At 37.3% G+C, this 24,747-nt stretch overlaps 1 protein-coding gene across 3 annotated transcripts; it reads right to left on the bottom strand.

Moving 5' to 3' along the window:
* Positions 1-469: 469 nt before the first annotated feature.
* Positions 470-18,198, bottom strand: si:zfos-943e10.1 (GRAM domain-containing protein 2B). 3 transcript variants are annotated; one of them, XM_060882379.1, is made up of 12 exons: positions 17,977-18,198; positions 7,754-7,906; positions 7,523-7,577; positions 6,756-6,828; positions 6,262-6,365; positions 5,331-5,429; positions 4,917-5,057; positions 4,733-4,829; positions 4,489-4,569; positions 4,284-4,383; positions 3,367-3,474; positions 470-2,978 (listed from the first exon to the last, which is right to left on the bottom strand). In XM_060882379.1, exons 1-12 carry the CDS (start codon positions 18,066-18,068, stop codon positions 2,963-2,965), a joined length of 1,119 nt encoding a protein of 372 aa, XP_060738362.1. In that variant the 5' UTR covers positions 18,069-18,198; the 3' UTR covers positions 470-2,962. The 3 variants fall into 3 exon arrangements, with proteins under 3 accessions (XP_060738362.1, XP_060738368.1, XP_060738373.1); XM_060882385.1 differs by lacking the exon at positions 17,977-18,198 and adding an exon at positions 12,004-12,168; XM_060882390.1 differs by lacking the exon at positions 17,977-18,198 and adding an exon at positions 8,469-8,712.
* Positions 18,199-24,747: the final 6,549 nt, after the last annotated feature.

The raw sequence follows: 24,747 nt of genomic DNA, 5'->3' as shown, positions 1-24,747 counted from the left end.
CCTGTCTCGAACAAGACATATTTCAGCTCATCTTGTAACACAACACAGAACATTAGTCAACATTAGTCACACAGAACACTAACCCTGCAGTCTCCTTCCATAAATATTAAACTTTTTATCAACATATCAATAATTTATTTTTGTTAAATAACAGATTTTCTTAAAAAAATAGTCTCCTTGTTAGTTAGCTTGTTACCAGAGATATCATAATGTATTATAATAAAAGTATCAGTATAAACGTAAGAAATATCATTTGACTTACAGCCAGAAGACTGTCCAGGCAATTTCACCTAATTTGAGTTGTACTATAATTTTAAATAGCAATCACAGTCCTGCAATTTGAACTTCAGCACACATTTAAACTGAATTTGATGATTCATTGCCAGATGCATGTGCCATGAAGTCATTTTACATGATAAGACAATAAAACTTTCCATAAATCACTCACAAACACAAATGACACCACCTGTATTTTCTCCCCCATCATTTGATTTATTCAAATGTGAAAGCCGGTCTCACAGAGATCACTTTGCCTTACAGAAAATGCAATAAATAGATCAGCGGGGATTCGTTTTAAGACAAATCAATACAAAATAATATTTACATATCATTCAGTAGTGCAAACAGAAATGACACACTTGTTGAATTCCTGCGTTGTTATTGAAAGGGAATTACAAAAGCTCAGAGTGAGTCAAGTCCAACACTGCTAGTCTCTAATTAGTCTCTGTGCAACACTTCTTTCCTCTTTACTCGATAAAGATAAAATGGTCCATCAAATCAGGAAATCAAACTAAATCAGAGACTGAAATACCCCAGCGGGATGATCAACATGCACCATTATTGGGGTATAGATAGATCTTTAAATATATATTAAAAAACAAACAATCCAAGAACTAAAAAAAAAAAAAAATACAAAAAAAAAAGAAATCATCAAACAGACTGTCTTGGTGGTACACAGGTGTTGTAATTAGTACTGAACACAGATGGATTTAGCATTGGGTTAATCTGAGATAACCGAGCAGCAAAATTATTGAGGCAGAAATCCCAGAGCTGACTTCATCATGTGCTTTCCCTGCTGTAACACACTCAAATTATTAGCATTATGTGCTGAGAAAGCACAGCTGTACATTATACTCGACTGACAGGAACAGGGCGCTGACTGGGAAAAGCCCTGAGTAAAAAGACTCTAGCACCATCTGAAGCTGGCGTTGTACTCTTTCACCTACATGCACCACGTGTGCACGTCTGTCCTGTGCTTGTGCACTTCCACAGGATGCGAGACTTTACATTGAGCAGTGCAATGAGACATGACATCAGTATGATACGCCAGTCTAAATGTGACACCATAACTACATCTGTGATGATATACATGATGTTCTGGATGGTGTGATTTCGCTACCATTTTACAGGTCAACTGTAAAATGGAAAGCTGTCGAGCAGAGAAATCTGTCATGGATAAAGATTTTAACCCCACCTGAAACACAAAAAGTGCACCAGAGTGTCCACACATCCTGTGCTTATTAAGTTGGATTACCGATAGTTTAAATCCAAGTCTTCCATTTGAATTCACATGTACAAGATTTAAGGCTATTCCTAATCAGGCACGATTGATTATGTTTTCTCACACAAATCTGTTTTAAGATGTTTAGTAATGGATAATACCAGTGTTGCTTGCAACAGAAGGTTGTGTTATATAAAAGTCCGTGTTAGCTTCGTGCCCTTGGACTAGGATTTAGGGAAATGAAAATTCACTTGCTTTCATTCTTGCTGCTTTAAACATTTCTCCAAATTTAGAGAATGAATTACAGCATACTAGAGTTTTAACAGAAAGATTTTAAGAGAGTTGTTGCCTGTGATTTGAGTATTTTCCTTAAGTGCAAGGTGTTTCCATATTTTCACTATAACAGTCATTTGACATATTTGAAGAAGATGTATGAATTGAAACTGTATACTGTGGTCACCCTGGTACGTAGAAAAGCACGAAGTATGTGTAAGTAAATGAAGCATAATGCTGGATAATACTCCAGACCCAGTGGTGGTGATTGATAGCAGACTTCCTCATTCTACAGTATTTTGTCTTCGTACATGCGACACACATTAAAGTGCACTGATTGACTTCTCTTATTTTTCAATCGTATGTACAATCTCATACACTTAATCTAACCATGCATATATTGGACCATCTCAAAGAAAGGGTTGCCAGTTCTTGAAATGTGACTCAAGTATGTTACTCCCTTTTTTTTTTTTCTTTTTCTTTTTTTTTTTGCCACTTTTGACTTTCAGACACGTCACAGTCTTTTTGTCTGGTGAGTCTGAAAAGAAAATGTCCAGGCTGCACAGCGCCTCTGAATCTTTTGAAGACTTCATCTGATAACAAGCGGCTGTCGATTAAATTGACGATCAAAGTACAAAAGTGAAATAAAAGAGGCTAAAAATACCTGATCAGGAGATTACTTTGTGCATAGAAGATGCATACATCCATAAATTATGCCACATTATTGGCCACCAAGCAATGATCATTCATGAATTTCTGAATCATGCCAAAGCAAGGTGTAATACTGCAACTTGGTGATTCGAAAAAGAGAGAGAAAAAATCATCTTCACGAGAGGAGCCTGATCAGAAAGGATGAAAGTTTCAATCATCAACCAAGGTGAGATTAAAGGTGGAAAAGTGGAAGCAGGTTACACCAGCAGACAGCCGTTCTTTGGAAACTGCCCCACCCCCTCCCACTCAGAGCCTTTTTTAGATTGTTGTGAGGATTGAATGCAGCACAAGACTCCTGGTATGATGCGGCATCACAGAGCACTTTGGTTTTCTTCTTGCCGAGAGTGAATAATGCTCACAGCACTTTGGCTCTTCTGAGGGCTTCTGCGAAACATTGAAATACGGACTGACACTTTCGAAGCTGTCTTTCCTCCTCAGGGTCAACAGATAAACACTTCTCTTCTTTCTCTGGCATATTTATGTGTCCTTGTACCTAGAGGTGGGAGTTAGAGAGGAATTTTGTTAGAAAATTGTCAGTGAAAATTGCCTGTCAGTGTCATGATGTGCAACTAATACACATTATTGGATATGTTTAATACGCTACCCTGAATATAATATAACTTAGCTAGAACAGTAACCTCAATACTAAACATGACATATATAATGACTTACACAGGCATGACAGATAAAAGGTGTGGTCTGTTTATAAAAGTGAAATCCAATTTGGTTTTATATTTCAGGTTGCTGTTCACATTTTTCTAGCCTGAAAATTGAAAACGGAACCAAAATAGTTTAAATGAGTCCAAATTCATTAAAAGGTAAGGGGTTGGTTTGGAGAAAACAGTCACTGCAAGAGCAAACAGGGTCTGAGTGTGTCGTACCCGCTGTGTAGAGTAAATTCAGGCAAGGCTCCCAGAGTAGTCAGCTGCTCCTCCAGAGCCACGATGCGCAAACCGATATACCCAGAGGAGAGCACGAGCAGCACCACCCTGTACACAAACAGCAGTGTGTTAGAACATGGCATCATATACACCTGCAATCTTGATGAACCAAAAGTAATATTTCAGCATGCAATAAATCTCTTTCGTTCCAACACCTTGCAAATGAATGTTCAACAGTAAAGCACAGTCCTGAAAAACAGCATACCAGCTAAGCACCATTCTGCTTCGAAGAAACATTCTGCTTCTTTGAATTTGACACACAATTACTGGCATTACTAACACTAGCCGCCTGATAGAAAAGTCTCTGCTCGTGCCATTCCAACAGCTAAACACAGATGATCTTGGACACCATTTATCACTCATTTAGTATAATTGAGTTTCAATATTTACAAAGGCTAAAACAGCTGTGTGCCCACGTACATATGTTGACAAATCATAAATTACCAAGCATGTTTATAGAAGAGTTAAGTAACATTTAGTGACTCTCACTAATCTGCACAGAGAGATTAAAGCGACAGAATGATGACAATAAAAGTGCATATCCTTTATGTGGTGTTTGCTAAATGTTCCACTAATGCAGCTTCAGCCATTGCAAATTAATTTTCAGTTCACTTCAATTTTACTTGTATAGAGCTTTTTACAATGAATATTGTCATAAAGCAACTATACAGAAATAAATTCAGGATATACATTTTAAATGTAAAAAAATCCATTTTGCCCATACCCCACAATCTATCTCCATTTATCTTCTGATATAAACTTACTTTTGTCCCAAATGAAAGCTAGTTTTATTTGTGGTAATGATTTGATTGGACACTGCTAAGTAACTTTGTACACTGCAGCAATAATCAACTTACAGCATTAAGTAGATGAGCAGCAGAGTGTTGAGGTTAGGGGCTTCTCTTTGGATGAGCAGTGATCTAGCTCCGTCAGTCACACTCCACATCCATGAGCCTCCTACTCACATACACACACACACACAAAACCCTTCACATTAATATCCAGTCCCATAACCATCCATATGATATATATGTACATGTGTATAATGTGTATGAGCTTTACCCATGTGCTCCTCTGCGTGACTCTCATCTACTTCTTTGTGAAGACTTCTTTGAGTTGGAGGACTTCCATTCGAGATGGAGGCTAAGAGCAAACAAACACTTGATTTAAACTCTAAACAATTTTATTACACTTAAGAATCCATTTTGTTTGATTTGTATTCTGTTAAGAGGATTCATGCAGATAGATATAGAATACCGCAACATGACATGGACACAAAGAGGTAAAAAGTGTGAGTGTCTCCCACCTCTGTGAAGTTTAGTAGGAGGAGGTTGCAGTAAAAGTCCAGAGTCTGTTCCATCAAGCTCTTCATAGGCGTCAGTCAGGCTCGACTGACTTGAGTTCTGCAAGCACACACATACTCTCAGCCACTACTACACACAGATAAACCAACGCAAATGTAGAGTGTGTGTGAAGATTGATCTACTCACCACCAGTTTGGCTTGATCAAAGCTGTTCTCGGCGGATGAGAAAAGAGGGCTGCTGTTGGCGCTGCCGTCCTCCAGATGTAAGCAAACAGCACGCAGCAGCCTGTAGCAGCCTTCCCGGTTCCGCAGAGACACAAATAAATACTACAACACACAGGAAAAGGAAAGCAAATCTCATCAATTAAACCTTCCTACTACACTAAAGTTAATGTTACATAAATCTATTTTATATTCAAAAAGAAAAATAAAATTCATGCTACAAAAGGTTGACAGAACAAACACACTTTTTTTTGCATCATTAAGAAATTACGAATATAAAATCATGCACTTTTTAGGCAAAATGATTGACCTCAAGCATTATGAGATGACCTCAAATACAAGCATGACCTGTATAATATACAAAAGTTTGAGGCTGACCTTCTCTCCAAGGTTGCTGCGGATAGACAGAGCGTTTGGCACCAGCAGCGCTGTATTCTGCTTCTTCAGGACAGTGATATTAGACACAGGGATCACCACCTGTTACACACACACTTAAAATTAACACAACACAGACAATCCCATAGATTCTCCTTTAAAAATAAAATAGCATATGCATAATGTCAAATTTTAAAATTCACAATATTACCAATGTTACTTATACACAGTCTAACTCTCCTTTTTGAATAGTTATAACACCTGTATAACATGTAATTATTTATGAAGTGTTAATTATATTGCATAACCATGCTTCAAATATTTATTTCCTGCTTGCTATTGGTACCTAGAAACCTGTTTTAACTCAACTTGACTTGGATTACAGTGAAACAGAAGTGAATGTTTCAGAATGGAACATGTTTCGAATGTCAGTTTCAGAATGGACAATGAACAATAACAAGCAGTTACACAAGCTTCACTGTAACAAAATAAAAGATTCAAAATGTGCCTTGTATAATGAACATAAAACTGAGGGTAAACTGCAGCACCCGATCGCACTAATCAGAATCGAGAGTTTAATAGCACTGAATCTAATCCTGAATCAGAAATATACATGGTCGGTTACTACGTGTACAATATTAACTTTGCCTAAAAGACTTCTGTTTAAAGCTAGAGAAATAGAATAAAATGTATTCAGGTTTATCGTGAACCCAAGTAAATATACATTAAATATGTATGATAAATAATATATTTAATACAGTTTTGAATTATAAACTAACAGGACCTAACCAGAAACCTAACCACTGAATGCAAGCTGGGTAAAGTGCACAGCTGTGTTACATGCATAAACGTTTGGTTCTAGCTAATTTTGGCTGTTTTTTTTTTTTTTTTTTTTTTTTTTTTAAATTTTATCAAAGGTTCAGCTGTATATTACCTTCGTTGCCTTGAGAAGCACAGAGGAGTGAAAGCATACGTTGTTTTCTGTGATATAGAGACGGCCATGGTATGGTACCTCCCTTTGCAGAGCACAAATGTAGGCTGTAGAAAAAGAAAAAGTAAAAAAAAATAAATAAATCTCTCTCTCACACACACACACACACACACACACACTTAGAACAGCCTTACACAGCAATCCTGGAAATGTGACGTCACTACATTTTACAGGCTTCCCATCAGCAGCTGAGTTTGCTTCATCCGACTCTTTCAGCTTTAAAGCCTCAGACAATTAAGCTAAAGGTCGTTACCACCTCAGCAAACAAAGCTGAGAATATGAGTAGTGCTTTGTCCGCTTCTGCCATTACTTATCTTAACAATACGCAAACAAACGCACATACAAAAGTCAACATTGCATGACTGCCCAGATATAGGATCACAATATGATATAAATTAACACAAATATTGCGATATGTAACTTGCACGATTCCTCACCGTGTAATAAGTCTTCGCTCTCAGGGATGTCTGGAAAGAGTTTGTGGAATGTTTTGTTGTGCTTCATGAAGCTCTGTGAGGAGAGGACAGAACAAAGATTTAAGTTATTTAGTTTATAGCGGTACTTCTATTAACTAGGTAGCTTTTTGCACACAGGGACCCCTTTAAGTATAAAAAAAAGAAACTCGTGCATATTTTTTCTCCAGATTCAAAGATGCACAACACTAATTTGTCTAGCTATTAGAGAGATATTTTGTTTTCTATTTCTGAACATTTCACAGATGCACCATTTCCAAGCTGTTCTGAAAGTAAATTAAATTGGATTAAACACATTTATTTCACCAAACAATCAAATAGGGGAAAAACTATATGAAATCAATAATAATAATATAGAGGTAGAATAATAAATAATAAGATAGAAACTTTGATAATGTTGGGTTGTAACTATACTTTATACCACTATACTATGTAACTAACTTTTTATCACTAAAATTAAATAAATTACAAACCCCTGGCTGTGCCTCATGGAGCCCTGAATGTTCTTGGGCCCCAGTTTGAGAAACACTGGTGTCTCAATTAAAGTATTAAACCATTATACTATTGATTGTATTAACCATTAAAAAAGAGGACTGGTGCAAAATTACTAATACTGCATTCCCTATATATTCTGAACTGGAACAAGTATTGTTATATATTAATAACCATGTTGATTTTATCTAGACTACAGCATTTATCAGGCTACAAGACATTGAGGGAAGTACACATACACTTCTTGAGTTGATGCTGTCGTTCCTTTCCAAAGACCCTCCGACTGTCTGAGACCTGAGAGAGAAAAAAAAAAGAAACATTTTAAATGTCTAAGAAGAAGCACAGCTAAAAATACTTAGATACCATTCATGCCTTGATAGTATTTGCCTCAGGATTACGTAATGAATCAGAATCGTCTCGGTGAATAAGGGGGATTAACATAGGCCTTTTGACAGTAAAGTGTACTCTACCTGGGCAGGGCCGGCCTGCTCTGGCTTTTGTGCTGCTGCTCAATCTCGAGCTGAGCTTCCTCTAGACTGTAGGCTTTCTTTTGCTCCAGCTTCTTTTTCGCCATCTTTTCCTTCTTGCCTCTCATGGGGAGAGTCCCGCTCTCCACTGGGTAGCTGCAAAGAAAAATAAATAAAAGAAAAACGAATGAGAATTAGGATAGAATGTGAAATGTAGCAGTGTATGCAGTAAAAGTAAAATCATCTGACAGCTTTACAGTAGTCTGGCGCTTGTGATTGTTCAACTCTTCCCTGACCGGTTTTTACTTATCTTTTCACCATCGCTCAGACTATGATGAAATCCCACTGATTAGATGTCTATGCTACCAAAGTAGAATCAATCAAGGCTAAATCAGCAGAAATAATATCAAACTTTAGATGCTGTACAAAGAAGCCATCGGATTCACAATGAGAACAAAACTGTGTGATAATTACAATGTTCAAAAAGTTCCCCTTTTCCCCACTCAAACAGTCAGGTAAACTTTGTCAAGTGTGACAGTAAAAATGACAACATATTGATAAACCAGTACGGACACATCAGCACCACGTTTTTATTACATGTACAATTCCAGGAATCTTATCTCTATTTGATTGTCTTGCTTATTACCTTTCTGTTACCATTATCGCTAATCAAAATCCTATATATATTATCACAAAATTGATATGCAATCCTGTTTACCTGTACTCATGTAGTCTTCTGGATAATCTCAAACTCAGTGATCTATGCATAGCTCTGTATTCCTTTTAAGTAGCAAACAAAAATGAGTAGTTTCAAGCCATTCCTTTGGTAATCACACTCATTTGGTATATTCCATAAAAAACAAATCAAAACCTGGATACGTGTAGTAAAAATATACAAAACACTGTCTACAGTCACAGCAATACAGAGAGCACTGTGTAAGTCAGTGTGTCTTAGAAAATACAAATTCTTAAAAGAGGTTGGTCTTAGTTTAAAAGGTGTGTCATACTATCGCGTGATGAAATGGAACACCTCCGACACTCTACACAAAGCAGCATACGCAATCACGCAGGTACAGACTTGTCCAGATCACACAAAAACCCAACCTAATGTTTCCTATTTCCTTCTATTCATATTGAAACGTACATCTCTGGTGCTCTAACCAGAGCTGTTTAAAAAAAAATCTTAACTGTAAAGAGCTTTAAAATGAAAGCGCATAGACTGAGAGTAAGTGCCTGTTTCTCTGGGTGGAGCAGCACTAATGACAGACTTGCTCTTTCCTGAAGCCATCTGGGGAGAAACAGTAGTAGAAATCAGTGCTGACTTCCTGCTCATGACGAACATGTAACAACTTCCTACATGATTTCCAGTTATATGCATCACAAGTACAGATCATCCAACTAATCATCCACCTAAGTGTAGTGCATTTCCTTAAAACACAAGGTCTGGTTTTCTTACAGCATAACTTAAATAACACATTGTACATAGTGGGAAGGAAAACTGTAGAGACAGACAGACGCACCCTCGATGATTAACTGAACCCATTTAATCCCACGTTATCTCCGGCTCTGGGAGTACATGAATTCTAGCAAATTAGGAGTTTAATGTGTGTCCATCCTCAAAGCAGTTTCAGATATACTGATCAGATTTTTAGGTTATAGTCGCTTACATAGTAAGTGTCATCAACATTGTAAACAAATACTAATTAGCATTTAAAGAAACAAATGTCAATTGATGATAAACCATGTATCACTATATTGACTGTTCATGTTCATTTTCTCTGAAAATAAACTTCAGAAAAGAAAAATCCATCTTAAACAATTATATTATACTATAGTACTTGTGTCTGTATTATAATGTTTTTACCTCCTTCCTTTTAAATCTTTTTAATTAGTTGAAGGATCTGGATTGTCACATGATCAGCAACATAAATCCAACCCAATACAGTATATACCTAATATACCATTTCAAATCCAAGCATCTGAGCATTCTCCATCCAATTATTCTCTCTCTCTGTCTCTCATATATACTGTGTGTGTGTGTGTGTGTGCAGGGTACAGATTGTGTTCTTCCTCTTTAAAGTGTCTGTGAAACCCTGCCTCTGTTTATAGCACTGCTGTCTCTTCCTGCAGCTACTGAAAGTCACAGTGTCTGATAATCTTTAAATGGTCCCCAACTGTGTACCTTTTCCATCCAGGGAGAACTGAAGCAGCATATTTAAGCGCTTGAACCTGCTCACGTGACAGCCAAAAAAAATGGAGGTATCAAGCTTGAGTATGGGCTTTGCAGTACAATGCTCCACACAGCTACACAAAATACAGGTGCTTTAATATAAGTCGGTTTGAGTGGAAAAAATAGTGTGTTCTTCCTCTTGTTACAATCACACTCAACTGTTTGGGTCTCAGTCCACTTCTAATCAAACAAAGCAATTTGTCTCAGCTAAACCCAATGTAGAAATCTGACTCTGTTTCAGACCCTGTACAAAGATTAAAACAGGAAGCTAATTCAAGCCTACTGTGAGTATATTGGCAGTGAGCCTTCATTTAAATTACAGGCCATTTATAGGGCAGCAGGAATCAGATTACTTCATGTCCATAGATGTGTTTCATATCAGCGCAGGATCAGGCCATAGCTGTTTACTTTTGAACGATTACTGGAAGGAGGTGCCTCCTTGCACAGAAGAAATGCAGCACACATAGTGTACATTTCTGAAATGATTATAATATCCAAGCAAAACATGATAGTGGTGGGCTGTCAGGTTATCATTTTGCGATTGGCCAGGCTGCAAAGTGAACACATCAGGCTTGCTCATTAATTGCAATGTGCTCACGTGAACATGCTGAATACAACTTTCAAAACCACCATTACTGATGGAGAATCTGGGACAGGGTGCATCATCACAACGTCCTAAACAGAACAGCACAGTCATGTACTGTTTAACATGTTCTTATATTCTCATCTCTAGCCACTCAATCTGTATTTGGCAAGAGTTTAAAAAGTACAGATCAAAGTACAGAAACTAGGTCACTGTGGCTTAAGATTAAGCCTGTTAATCTTAGTGGCCTGGTAAAATTCAGAATTAAATGTTAACCACAACAGCAGAAGTGAGTATGAGAGAGTGAATGTGTGTCAGCTCTGAGTATAAACCATGCAGTTCACAGGAAGAAAGGTTTACATTAGAATTAAGTTTGATTAAAGACAAGCAGCAAGTGTGCAGTTTATGTGTGAATGACAAATTGAACTTGATGTGGTAATGTTATATAAATTTATAAAGTGAATCACTGACATAAAATGACTAAAGTAAGCCATATATCTGAGAAAATTTAAACAGGAAACAGATGATCTTGTGAACCTATTGTCATATCCTGTTATTTTATCATGGTCGATATCTATTGTGAAAAAAAAAAACTTTTAAGAACTGCATACTTAAAATATTCATCGTTTTTAATGTGTTTTCATTCATAAATAATGTAAAATTGTTGGGAAATTGCATTTTGGGGGGAATTATACCATGTAAGAACAAAAACAAGATTCCATGTTACTCACAAGATCTCAGAACATTGTGGAAAAATATATTAAGCTATTGATATTGTATCGTCGTATTGCCTGGATCTGATTTGCTTTATAATGCACAGGTCCTACTTCAGAGATGAACACACTGTCATTTTGGTAGGTAATCAAAATGTGGCTCACTAAGAAGATTAATGCTGCACAAAATATCTTTAAAAAAAATCATTCACATAAACAGCCAGATGATAACTTTTTGATTCTTTTTTTTTCATCTTCCTAAAATAGTAGTCAAATGAAATACCAGTATATCCAGCTTTATCAAGATTTCGACAGGTAATGTGTTTCAAGGAACTAGGAAGTGTTTATTTTTCATCTGATTAAGTCCTTGAACTTTTGTCTTCTTTCCAGGGCATGGTTCACGTTAAATCATGAATCTTTTCAACAATTACATCCAGAAGTACAGGTGTGATACGCAATAAACATTTAAATTTCTTCTACAAATGTCTGACGATCATTACATCCTTTTTTTTTTTTTTTTAAACTAACACGAAATCTTTTACTTCCTTAAAGGCACACCATAGAAATCACCTGAAAACTGAACCATTATTGTTAAACTACCCGCAGAAGAATTTCCCACCCAAATTCACCACAAGAAATTTTCTAAGCCTACCAGCTGTTCCTCTTCAATTCCCCAGAACGACTACCAAGGCTGTGAAACCCAACAATGCTGTGAATGTTTCCCTACCTCACTACCTCCTCTCCTTCCACAGCATTAGACCTTTCCAAAAGGCTTGGGCACTTCTCCTGTTCCATGATCAACAAAGATCGGGAGTCCTTCCTAGTTTAGACTGCAGAAAGCTTGAGCTGTTAATTTAAAGCCAAACACTGAGACACAACGTTGGGTCTAAAGGTCTCTTTTTACAGCCACTGTTCTTGCACAAACAGAGCTGTAGCGCTCCAATGAGAGAAAGACAGAGAGGATTTTTTACCCATAAGGCACTACCTCCAACTGTGCAGTTTCCTTGGCAACAAGGGGGCTGCGCTGGGATCAGTGGGTGGTGGAAAACGACGCAGTGTCCTTCCGCTTTCTCATTAAAATTCCATCAAAGGCAAAGCAGTGGAATGAAAGGTGCACAAGACCAGAGCAGGGTGAGACAATAGGATACCCCACAAAAGGCTCTGGTAAAGCTTGGACTCTCTTTATTTGTGGTTTGGACACAGTCACAAAGTCTGTAGAAAACTCTCAGAATAAAGCAGTGAGGACCAAAGCAAGGTTCTGGCTTATTCTGTACAGAACATCATCTGTAGATGAGATCGTATTTGGCCAGTAGCATTACAGTGTCTGGAGATCAGGTATTGAATTGGTTTTATTTGTGTAGTGATGCACAAAAAATAAAAATCTAAAAATTGCGATCTAATTTGTTTCTCAATTTAATTCAGTTCAAGAACACTGTCGATTTTGCAGCATCTGAACTCCTGTAACAGCAAAGCAAGTCTACAGAAAGCTTGGTGGTCATAGTACCACGTACACACTCATGGCGTTTTGGGGAGATGAGGGGACCCTAGAGAAACTGTGAACTGTATATATCTTGAATTTTTATTATATTAATTCTTTATACTTCTCCTTATGTTTATCTTTTGTTTTATGTTTATGTTCTGTAAAGCTGCTTTGTGACAATGTCCATTGTAAAAAGTGCTATACAAATAAACTTGAATTGAAAACTTGAAAAAAGAAACCATAAGCACATGATTGAACTGGGAACCCTGGAGATGTGAGGAAGCAGCTCTATCTAATGCACCACCATTATACCCAAGACCAAAGCTGACTGAAAACAAATGTTTAATATTAATTACTTGAGAATAAAACATGACTAAATATATATATATATGAAATTAATAAATGGAGTGGGTAATTAATGGCTGTAACTAGATCAAAACTCAGTGATAAAGTATGCATATTGTGTGTATCAAGACTGATGACTACGCATTGCTCTTGGCAGATGAACAGAAACAACAAGTAATTATTTAACCGGCCGTCCGTCATAAATATCCGCTCAGAAAATGGAGCTAGAATTCAAAATATAAATAGACACATTACTCCTTTCCAAATTGGTTATAGAACCATGAATCTCATTATAGAATCTCAATTCTAAACTAAAATAAAAATGGTTAATAACGAATAGTGTAGCCTTAGTAGCATCCTATGACGATGTATGTGGGCTGTTTCACTCATCCTGTTCCCTCTTTTTGCACGTTCCTCGTTGTTCTGCCGACCTCACACTTACCTCATCTCTTCACACAAGGTGTTAAGCTGCTTGTTACTGACTGTTTCCTCAGATTGGTGCCACTCTGGCCACTCTGTTGTGACCCAGTGGGTTTACACCACTTAAGATTTTAATAGTGGAAAATTAGGCTACAGAAGATTATCTCTATCATTATAAGTCACTGCTTAGATAAACAGTGCAATAAATCCAGCATAAGCCAGTACACGCTGAACCAGCCTGCACCTTTGTCCAATCTAGGGATTGTAAGAAACAGCTATGAAGATCAAGTCTGTCCAGGAGGAAAATTACCTTTCCTGTGTTTTTCTAAAGACGCTGCATAATGTGTCTTTATAACATATATTACTTTCCTGCCAGGAAATCAGGAACAATACACTGTGTACTGTTCATGACTGGGAATCAGTTAGGATTAAAATATATTTATGAATGTATCACAGGAAGAGATTTGATACTGACAGCTTTAATAAACATGTTTTAATAAATTGAAATGTTAAATAAATTTAAAGCTGAAACCTAAACGACATGTTCAAGAAATTGTTGTTGGTGCTGTTTTGAAAATGATTTTAAAAATGTGTTTATTATATTGAGACATATCATTATCCTTCTCTCACTGCAGCTCAGCCACGAGTCAGTGAATTAATGGCGCTGTACTGTGCTGTAACCCAGTGCAGTGGTCAGATCAGCCTGAACGCCAATCGCTGAGATGCTACACAACAATGGGCTGCTTGTGAGTCTCAGCGTTGGAGTCGTGTGGCTTGATTTATCACACTGACTTCCTCTGACTGACTTTCCACACAGAGGACGCTTTTCTTCCCACTGGTTAACACAGCTCGCAGAGTGCTGAGTGGAATTCCCACCTGAGACTCACATGATTCTGAAATGCAGCAGCTGATGAGAAATCAGGGTGGGGCAGAATAGAGAAATTCATGCCATGACAATCACACTGTCATTAATGCCACACTTACTGTAATTAAGAAAAATGAATATTGTGTATATTGACACTTTTTGTATTATAGTTATTTATTCTTTATTTACCAACACTAACATGCACAATGTTAGTGAACAAACATTTGTTTTATTTGAGCAATTGAGGGTTAAGGGCCTGGGATTCAAACTCACAACCTTTGTATTGGTAGTCCAACATCTTGACCACTAAGGTACCACATCCCCACATTCGATTATTATAATTTTTTTTTTGACAGGTATATTTTTGTCATAAAGATCAATGACATTATTTAATTGGTTTAATGATCAAATATTTTCTTGGATGATCTGCTAGATTATATTACCTTTAAAAAATACTGTTACACGTGTCAAGGGAAATTAATCATGACTCAATAATGATAACAACTGTCATCTGTCATATATACTATCATCATACTGTGACTGTTATCTATATCTGTAACAATGCCTCTGCAAAATATCTTAGGTTTTCTGACACAAAACAAACAACTATAACAAAGTCTTAATGTAGGAGAAAAGAGGAATGGGCGTCGCGTGTGCGATTGTGTATTTCTCCAAATCAGCCAGCACAAAGAAGTGTGAGAAGAACTGAAAGTGTAACAAAGACAAGCTTTTCAAATGACTCAAATGTGAGGAATTTATTGGGGCTAAAAAGCAAGCAAACTGTCGTGAACTTTTGAATGACACCCTGGAGAGAAATCATTAACAAGTCTTTGAGAGGTAGAAGCAAGGCGCATCCACATGCAGCCCTTTAAAGTCACACACGTACAGAGGTCTGTAATTTTGGTGTCATTAGGTAGCGGTATGTAATTATGGCTCACTTTCCACCTCTGTCTCTAGCCGCTGGGATGCTAGCAGACAAGTCTACTACACATGACCCGCATCATGATAAATAGGTTTGCTAATAAACTGCTTACAACACAGTAGCTAGCTTAACTTTAAAAATAAATGAGGAAAGAAGGTTTTAAACACTTGTCAAAAATATGTAAAATATGTGAACATTTGTATATGGTAAAAACTTGATCAAATCTTCAATTCTTTTCAAATGGTTATTTTAAAAAAACTTTAAACACTTGCTGCTGTACAATGTCATCACAATAGCACACACCCAGACCAGGGCACACACACCCACAGGGGACTATGGAAAGCATAAGGTATCAGCACAAGCCAACACCTCGTCAGCTGCTTTTCCGAGTACTGGAGATTGGATTGTGACTTCTTTTGGAAAAGGCATTAGCTCAGACAGGCTGTGAAGAAGTGAACACTTGGCACAGCACCTGTAACTGACCTACACATGTCGGGTAAAAATAGACTAACAAATATCCTACAGGCCAAATACAGCAATCACGTGAACACCTCTTAAACAAAACTCTTACTAAGCAATAAACCACTTCCAATCTGGAGACTGAGATGATCATGGCAAAACATTTTGTATTCCTGTAACAAAAATCCCCCAATCACAGTTAAGGATTTTATATAGTTTGAGAAATGAAAAAAGCTGAACCTATTCCCCATCTGATGCTGTGAAATCCCTAATTCACGTCTGTTGCAACTGGTCACCATCAGAAATCAACCAAAGTGAGATTAATGTGTCACATGATTCCAGCATGAATACATCTGTTCCAGCTTTGCCAGTTCTGATTTCAGATAAAAAATACACAAAGTAAAAGATTACCTAAAAAGAATATGATGTGCTTTAGCTTGTTCTAACGGTGTGAGAAATATTTTATTCAAATCTCAAAACATGAGTGCTGCTACAAGGCTCATCTAAATAAAAAAACCAGAATGGAACAGCTACAAATATGCTAGTGGCAATGGCAAAACACAAAGGAACCATGCTATTGCACAGAAAAAAATATCCATACTTTGACTGACCATGTAAGCAGAATGTAGAATTTTTTCTTCAACTGCACATACATTGCTAGAGGAATGTCTGTGTATAATATGGCATAGAGAAAACTTTTTTGACCTGAATTTTACTTGGAGCTTTAACAGTGTGAAATGATGGGTAATAATCTCAAAAACCTTTACAACTGAACAGTTTATAAACAAGCTGAAGGCTCCAGAGTTTGTTAGAGAACACACCTAAACAAACAGCAACATGAAGACTAATAAGCTGACAAACAAATGTTGGACAAAGTTCTGGAAAACAGGAATGGTCTTCAAAAATGTAAATGTTCCAAACAACCTTTGATGAAATTAATTACGCAATGCCTGATATCATTAGAGTAAAGACAACAATCCGAAGTCTTTTAAAAGACAATTTAGTCATTCTTTTTGAATGGGCAACCATTTGCACGAATACAGCAATCTCAAATCACAACCAACAACAGGCTTCAATTAGAACCTGAAACCTTTAATGGTCAGGAATTAACACCTTTAGGGGGATATCGGATTACTCAGCAGTAAACACTACATCTCCCAGCCTGATATCTGATACACAGACAGCGCTAGGCCTGAATGTTCACTTGTGGATTAATGGTACCAATGTGTTGATGATATGATGATCTTTTGTAAATGAAGCATTTTCCAGTTCTTAAAATAAACACCAGAGAGCATTCAACATGTAATATAAAACAACCTGAAAACAAGCCAAACAAATGTAGTGGATTAAATCCCACGAGGTGAGAAGATAAAAGCCAGGAAACAAACCTACTAGCTCATGAACTCTCAACATGTTTTGGGGTGTGCATACACACACACAAACATATGTATATGGATACAAAACATCTAAACATGCCTGTTAAAATCTAAAATGGTTTTAAAACCATTAAAAAATCCATCATGACAAACTATCCAAAGTGAAAAAGTTTCTAGAAAATAAAACTGAAAATTGTTAAAATCACATTTATTCTCATAGTGTGATGGAGTGGTGTAAAAGATTGCTGGCCTTTTGTATATATAGTCGTTTTATATAACAATGTTCCTATAGAGTTACATAGTGCTCTGTAATCAGCTGATCCGCCCAGGAGAGGTTAAAGATGGTGGATTATAATGTTTACAAGCAAAACATTTTTATGCCCAACTTTTACTTTTAAAACGTATACAAATAAATATTATAATATTAAAGAAACTACCTAAAGGTATATACACACATCAGCTCTAATCATTTATTACACCTAGTAATTACAATATAATAAAATAACGGATGTGAGGAATTAGGAAACAATTAACGTTTAAATAAAGACCATTTTTTGTCATTTCTATCTAAAAACAAACCAAAATAATAATAATAATTCATTAAATAAAGTTAATGCTGATGATAGAAATATATATGATGTAAATATTAACACAATAAAGACAGTAAATAAAACATTCACAGGTAATTACGTGGGATATATTCATTCATTTAACATAAAATAACATGTAAACAATTTAATGTTTGTTTTTTTTATAACGGACATTTCTGAATGAACCGTTTGCCGGTGATAGCTTTGCAGTCTAGCGGATTAGCTTTAAGCTAACGGACTCACCTTTCCTTCATTAAATGCTTGATACCGAAGATAGCTTTTTCGTCGATTTTTCTCAAAAAGGTCTTCAGTCTCTCTCTTTTATTTTCAAGCATCCTTCCTCCCGACCGGTGTCGAATTCTAACACCCTTTTCCTTCCAGAGTTTTAACTCCGCTCTGATGCAACTGCACAGATGTGCTGAAACGATTCTCCCTTTACGCTAAGCCATTCAGTCAAGTACAGCCATTCCCCTTCTCGTCACTTTACACACAAACCCCGCCTTCTGCATCACAATTGGCTAGAGCTCACACCACGCGGAACATTGTCCAATTAGAGATGCATCCACACTCAGCTAACCAATGAAGCACAAATGTGGTTTTAACCGGATATGTAGGCGGATGAGTGGAACACCGACCTCATGTATGCAAATTACAATGAGACAAAATCGTACCAAAGGGATTTGACCAATCAAATAAAGCGCGTTTTAAAAAAATAATCGTATGTCAGGATTAACGTCCAATAAGACTGCAGCTCTCACTTTCTGGCTCCACCCCTACCCTTATACGGACACTGAAGCGTGGCGATTTGGGAGGGGAATAGCATGTAAGCCAGATTCGATAGATTTCGGTGACTAAATAACGGTATTTTTGTGTTTTTCTCCACTCACATGTTTTGTTATGTCTTGTGACTCATGTGATACACATACTTGTATTGTCACGCTGTGTTCAACATCCTACACACTTATTTCCTACGTTGGAGAGTCGACATAAGTGACACTCATATAAAGAATTCCATTTATTTATTTGTCAATAAATATATTGCTTTTATTCATGTATAACTATGTTGTGTATATGTTGTGTAAAGTATAATATATTATTACATATAAATATAGTAATAACGATAATAATAATAATTATAATATATATGTATATATATATATATATATATATATATATATATATATATATATATATATACATATATATACATATATGTATATATATATATATATATATAAAATAATATTTTTTTTTCATACCCTCACTAGCCTCTCCTTTTTTTCTCTCCTTAAGTTGAATAAGGTAGAAAAGTCAGCTGTCCTGAAAACATTCTTATGATGTAAAACTTACTGACCATCACTTAAGTGCTGACACTGAACCCAAGTGAATGTGGTGCTACTATAATATATATATTAGAACAAGTGCATTAGCAATGCAGCTGGCGTGTTGACGTGGAAGTCAGCCGACTGCTAGTCCACTAAATTATGCCCAATATATACCTAAATCTAATACCTAATACCTAATCTTTATGTTTCAGAAAATCTTGATTAGAATTTTTTTCATGATTCACTTTCCAGGAAATGTCCATAATCCTCCCCATAGTGCCAATATTTCTGGACCTGACTCTGAACTTTCCCTCCAATGTATTAAAAAGAAACTTGGCCTAGTTTTGTGGCAAAGCCACCCCATCCATCACAAAGTAAATGACAAGCCAAGAGTACATCCTGCATTACCAAGCCAGAGTACATGCACATCTTGCACATCTACATGCACAGCTTGTATAAACTGAGAGAACAACTACACAATTTGGCATGGTGTATAAGAAATGTATGTTCAAGGACAAGAAGGTGGAGAAGGTGGTAATGATTAGACACATCTAGTGAGTTTAGAACAAACAGAGGAGGCACTGTAGCATCAAGAAAAAGAACAACCATGCTACATGAGTGGCTCTAACATGAATACAGCATACATGAAAATCTGAGCTGTGGTTCTGCAATGTGTTTCACTCTGTTGGGCATTGAGTACGTGCGAGTAACAATAAGTTTTTTGCATTTGCATAAATTATGTATTGAAGCTTTAGGGAAAAATTATTAAACCAAACAGAAGACATCAATTAAGGATATTTAGGATATTTTGGACAAAATGTTGCTTATGTAGCTTTATAGGGCAGCTGGACACACATTGGACACACATGTGTAAGACATATACAATATTGATAACACCAACAAAGAAATAGACTGACAAGCTGATATTCTAATGAAGTCTAGAGAGAATGTTAAATAAACAAAACAGCATTTGAGGCTATTGCCTATTTTACATCTCACACCCGGTGTTCATGGGAAAAGCTTTGGGTCTGCCATGGTCCTGAACGTACAGTAATTTGTCTGGTTTATATGTTTACTATTAGTAGACATTCGTACCTACAGTGCAAAATTCTGTGTAGAACCAATGCAAAGATAATGATTTAATAACTGCAGTGTGATTTATTAAAAATGATTGGGAAGGGAAGGGTGGGTGATTGCATATTGTTTTCTATGACTACTTTACATATGACAGATTATTCTATGTAAATCACACACAGCATGCCCAGTTTTACGAATGGCAAATTATTTCCTTGGGCATGCAAATTAGTATGTGTCATCTGGTACATACTTAAGCCATCAGGACCTGACTGCTTTATTCTGTGTAGCTGTGTTAGAGTCACAACCACATGACATCTGATCTGAATCTCTAAAGCTAAAAATCACATCTTTGCATGTGTTTTCTATTCAGTGTATAAATTTTATTACGAGGTATAGTAAAGGGTCATCACTGATTACGCATTACAGTTATATTTTATGGCTCAGTGTCCTTTACAGGTGTGTTCAAGGCTATTAAATGTGATAAAGAGTTATTCAAGGTTTCTTACATACTATCTGGATCACCATGCTGATAGCTTTGAAGAATGCACACCTTGAATAGGATTCTTTGAATTGGGTGATAACATCTTTTAGTTTTTTGATAAAAAAGAGACAAAAAGCAACATTTAAATGACTAGGCATCAGTTATATATTTCAAAATAATATATTAAACTAATTAATATTCATTATTTGCATATCCATAATGTGCAATATATTGTACATGCTCACACAAACTGATGTAGGTTTTATTAAATTTAATTAAATTCACATAACTTATGCTTGAAAATAAAAGAGAGAGACTGAAGACCTGATTAAAAAATAATGCAAAAGCATATTTGTGTACACTGAATTAACTGCCAGTTTGTTATAGCACTGTTTGTTATGTATTTATCACTGACTAGGTGAAGATACAGTTCACAGGGATAGAGTCTATCAGTTCAGGGTCAAAACAGGAGATAAAATTTATTCATTAGGTACAGAGCTTAATAAATCATCTAGACAAAATCAGTTAACAATGCTCTGATTAACAGTGAAAGTCATACATTCTAATAAAATCTAAGATAATCTGGTTGACTGGGACCAAATGAAATTACATTCACCAGTTGCTTGTCATCATATATTACTGTGGAGAAGGCTGACATTAATAACAACAAAGCTTCAAACAAAATTAAGTCAAGAGGCTGTGTCTCTTGCCTTATGCTGTAGGCTGGTGAATCTAGAGAATTTTGAGAGTAAACCTGCAAGAGGTAATTGAGTCATCTGGGTTCATGAATCATCTGGGTTCAATATCATTAACTATGACAAAATGTCCATCCCAACTACACATTAAGAACCACACAAATCACAGGTTTGTGATGTGTGGACATTATTCACTTCATAATCCTCCTTTCCCCTTCTCAATCTTTGCAGTATATCACAGAAACTTACGGCTGTACTTACACATTGCCATTTTCTGGAAATGTATAACAAGAATTTTGCACGCATGGAGTAGTTTCACTAGCTAAATCTGGAAACTCTGTCATTAACTTTCCTGCACTCTCTGCAAAATTGTTCACAGAGCAAACATGAGGCAGGACTATTCTGACTACTATACGTAAAATAATAGCATGTGTGCTTTAACTCTCTTTATTTGAATATATTGTCTTCTGGTAAGGTAGGATTCTGACTTTTGTGAACTAGCTGCTTAAACTCACTTTGTCCTAGAGTACTGTGATTTGAATTTTGTTATATTCTATAGCATTGTTGATCTTATAGTGTTGGTCTTTGCTTAGTTGTTCTCTCAGCTGATTTATCAGGAGTAGTTTCAGTGTCCCTTAAGGTGTGAATTGTCGGCAGGACTTCAGGGCTCTCAAGTTTTGAAGACAGGCAAGAGTGACATTTCCAACCCCCCAGCAAACCCCATTTACCCATATACAATAGTGCTATTTTCTGATTGGCTATTGTGTAGCCTCTTTTTTTTGATTGGCTGATAAGTGGCCGGCTCGACTAAGAACTCCAGGGGAGAAGCGCTTGATTCCTGCCCGGTTCCATAGAGACAGCGGTACAGACTGATACATTTTGGGCGCTGCGGCATATTAAATATATGATAAATAGTCAAAAAGTTTTTCTGCATGAGAAATACAATGTGTGGCAGGAGATCGTGACAAAAGACTGAAATGCGTGGCTGCCACTCTCAATGCGTGACACTTGACAGCCCTGGGACTTACTCATTTAAATCGACGGTTCTCCCTTCGAAGGTAGTATCCCTCCAAGTATTCTTCTAACTCATTGCAAATAAATGTCTAGTACTGTATAATATATTCTACCACACAATATTTTAAAATCTCACTCTTGGTTGACTGCAGAAATGTGCCTCAAACCCATCTCTGTAGTCACCTCTTACATTCGTAGGTGCTCTCGTCTACAGAGCAGAGGTCACATTTCCAATAACCTCATCTACCCTCCTCTGTTGTTTGTGTTTCAAAGAGTGGTGGTAAGTGGGCTCTGGAATTGCCAGTCTGCTGTAAGGAAAGCTGATTTTATCTTGGCTTTAGCTTCCCACTACTCTTTTAATTTTCTTGCCCTAACAGAGACCTGGATATCCCCACAGAACACTGCTACACCAGCTGCTCTATCCTCTGCCTATGCTTTCTCTCACTCACCATGAGAAACGGGCAGGGGTGGTGGTACAGGTCTACTGTTATCAGGGAGATGGTGTTTCACACCTCACCTCTTGTCTCATTTAACCATCTCCTCTTTTGAATTTCATGCCATTTCAGTTACTTTACCAATCAACCTTCTCATCATTGTTATCTACGGCTCTCCTGGTCCCCTAGGAGACACACTGCTCAGTGCTTTCAATTCTGACAGCACCCCTCTGACAGAGCTTGGCGATTTCAACCTCCCCTCTGACAAGCTTCAATCTTCTTCCCTCCGGAATCTTTTGGAAACATTTGCCCTGACGTTCAACAGCTACGTCCCCACACACAAAGGCGGCAATGTCCTGGACCTGGTTTCCACCCTTCCATCCCCAGCTACAGACATGAATGCTACCCCACTACACATTATGACACTTTCCTCTCCTCTCTTTCCTCAACCATGGTTTTCTCTGCCCTCTGTTCACTAAACCCATGAAAATTTCTTGTTCTGCTCCTTCATTTTCTGATGTGTTGCGCAACAATTGGATCCTCTAAGATCCTCTAAGATCATCTGAGAGGACGTGGAAGAAATCACAACTTCTTGTAGATCTTGACTCTTGCAGTACACTCCTGGCCAAGTTCTCCTCAGATACGACTTCTGCCAAGACTTCAGCACAAGACCGTCATAAGCTCCACAACATTATCTCTTCTCTACTCAACCCCCTGACTCCACCTGCTTCATCCTCCCTGACTGCAGAAGACTTTGCTTCTTTCTACCTCGAGAAGATTGAGAAAATCTGCAGGACATTCACTTCCTCCCTGACCGCACCTACATCTCACAGTCAGGATTCCCCTACTCCTTTGATGTTGCATTTCTCAACCGTAGCAGCAAAAGAGATTTTACAACTCATCCGGTCTTGCAATCCTACCACCTGCCCATTGTATCCACCCCTTTCCACTATGCTCCACACCATCTCGCAAGAACTTCTGCCCTTCATCACCACTATCATCAATGGATCCATAACATCTGGTCATGTACCATCTACCTTCAAGAAAGTAAGGGTTATTCCCATCCCCTTTTTTGAGTTCAATCCCACGTCCACCAAGCTGTCACTGTTGGACCCCTGAGCAAAGCCCTTAACCCTCAATTGCTCAGTTGTATAAAAATGAGATAATGTAAGTCGCTCTGGATATAAGGGTGTCTGCCAAATGCTGTAAATGTAAATGTAATCAACTGTTTGTCTATCTCTCACAGAACAACCTCCAAGATCCCAACCAGTCTGGCTTTAAAGCAACACATTCAACAGAGACAGCTCTTTTGAACGTCTCTGAGAAACTACATGCTTCTAGATCAGCCAAGCTGTCACCGATCCTCATCCTCATTTGATACTTGAGCATTTGATACTCTTGTCCACCCTCAGGAATCTTGGGATTTGCAGATCAGCATGGGAATGGTTTGCTTCCTTCTTGGAAGGATGCTCATCTCAGGTAACATTGGAGGGGAGTGACATTTGTTCCACGCAGTCTCTCCACTGGTGTCCCACAGGGCTCAATACATGGTCCTCTTCTTTTCTCCCTGTATACTCACTCTCTTGGTGAAGTTATTTCCTCACACGGGTTCTCTTACCACTGCTATGCCAATGATACACAACTTATCTTTCTTTCCCACCCTCAGATAATCTCAGATAATACTGCTTCTGTTCGGATCTTAGCATGTCTGGCAGACATATCATCGTGGATGTCGGCTCATCAATTGATGCTCAATTTGAAAAACTCTAAACTCAAAACTGAACTGCTGATCATCCTAGGTGTTTCATCTCCAGGTCATGATCTTGCAAAATCCCTGCATTACAATCTGATCTTCCCTTTAGTCACAGCTCGCAATCTTGGGGTAACCATAGACAATTAACTTTCCTTTTCTGTGCATGCTGCCAAGACGTCCACTAGGGGTCAGGACAGCTGAGTCACTGGCTATTTTCAAATGACAGTTGAAGACC

Source organism: Tachysurus vachellii, chromosome 1 (assembly GCF_030014155.1).
Source record: "Tachysurus vachellii isolate PV-2020 chromosome 1, HZAU_Pvac_v1, whole genome shotgun sequence".
Lineage (NCBI taxonomy): Eukaryota > Metazoa > Chordata > Actinopteri > Siluriformes > Bagridae > Tachysurus > Tachysurus vachellii.
Note: the sequence above shows the minus strand (reverse complement) of the source record. Positions and strands in the feature narration are given on the sequence as shown.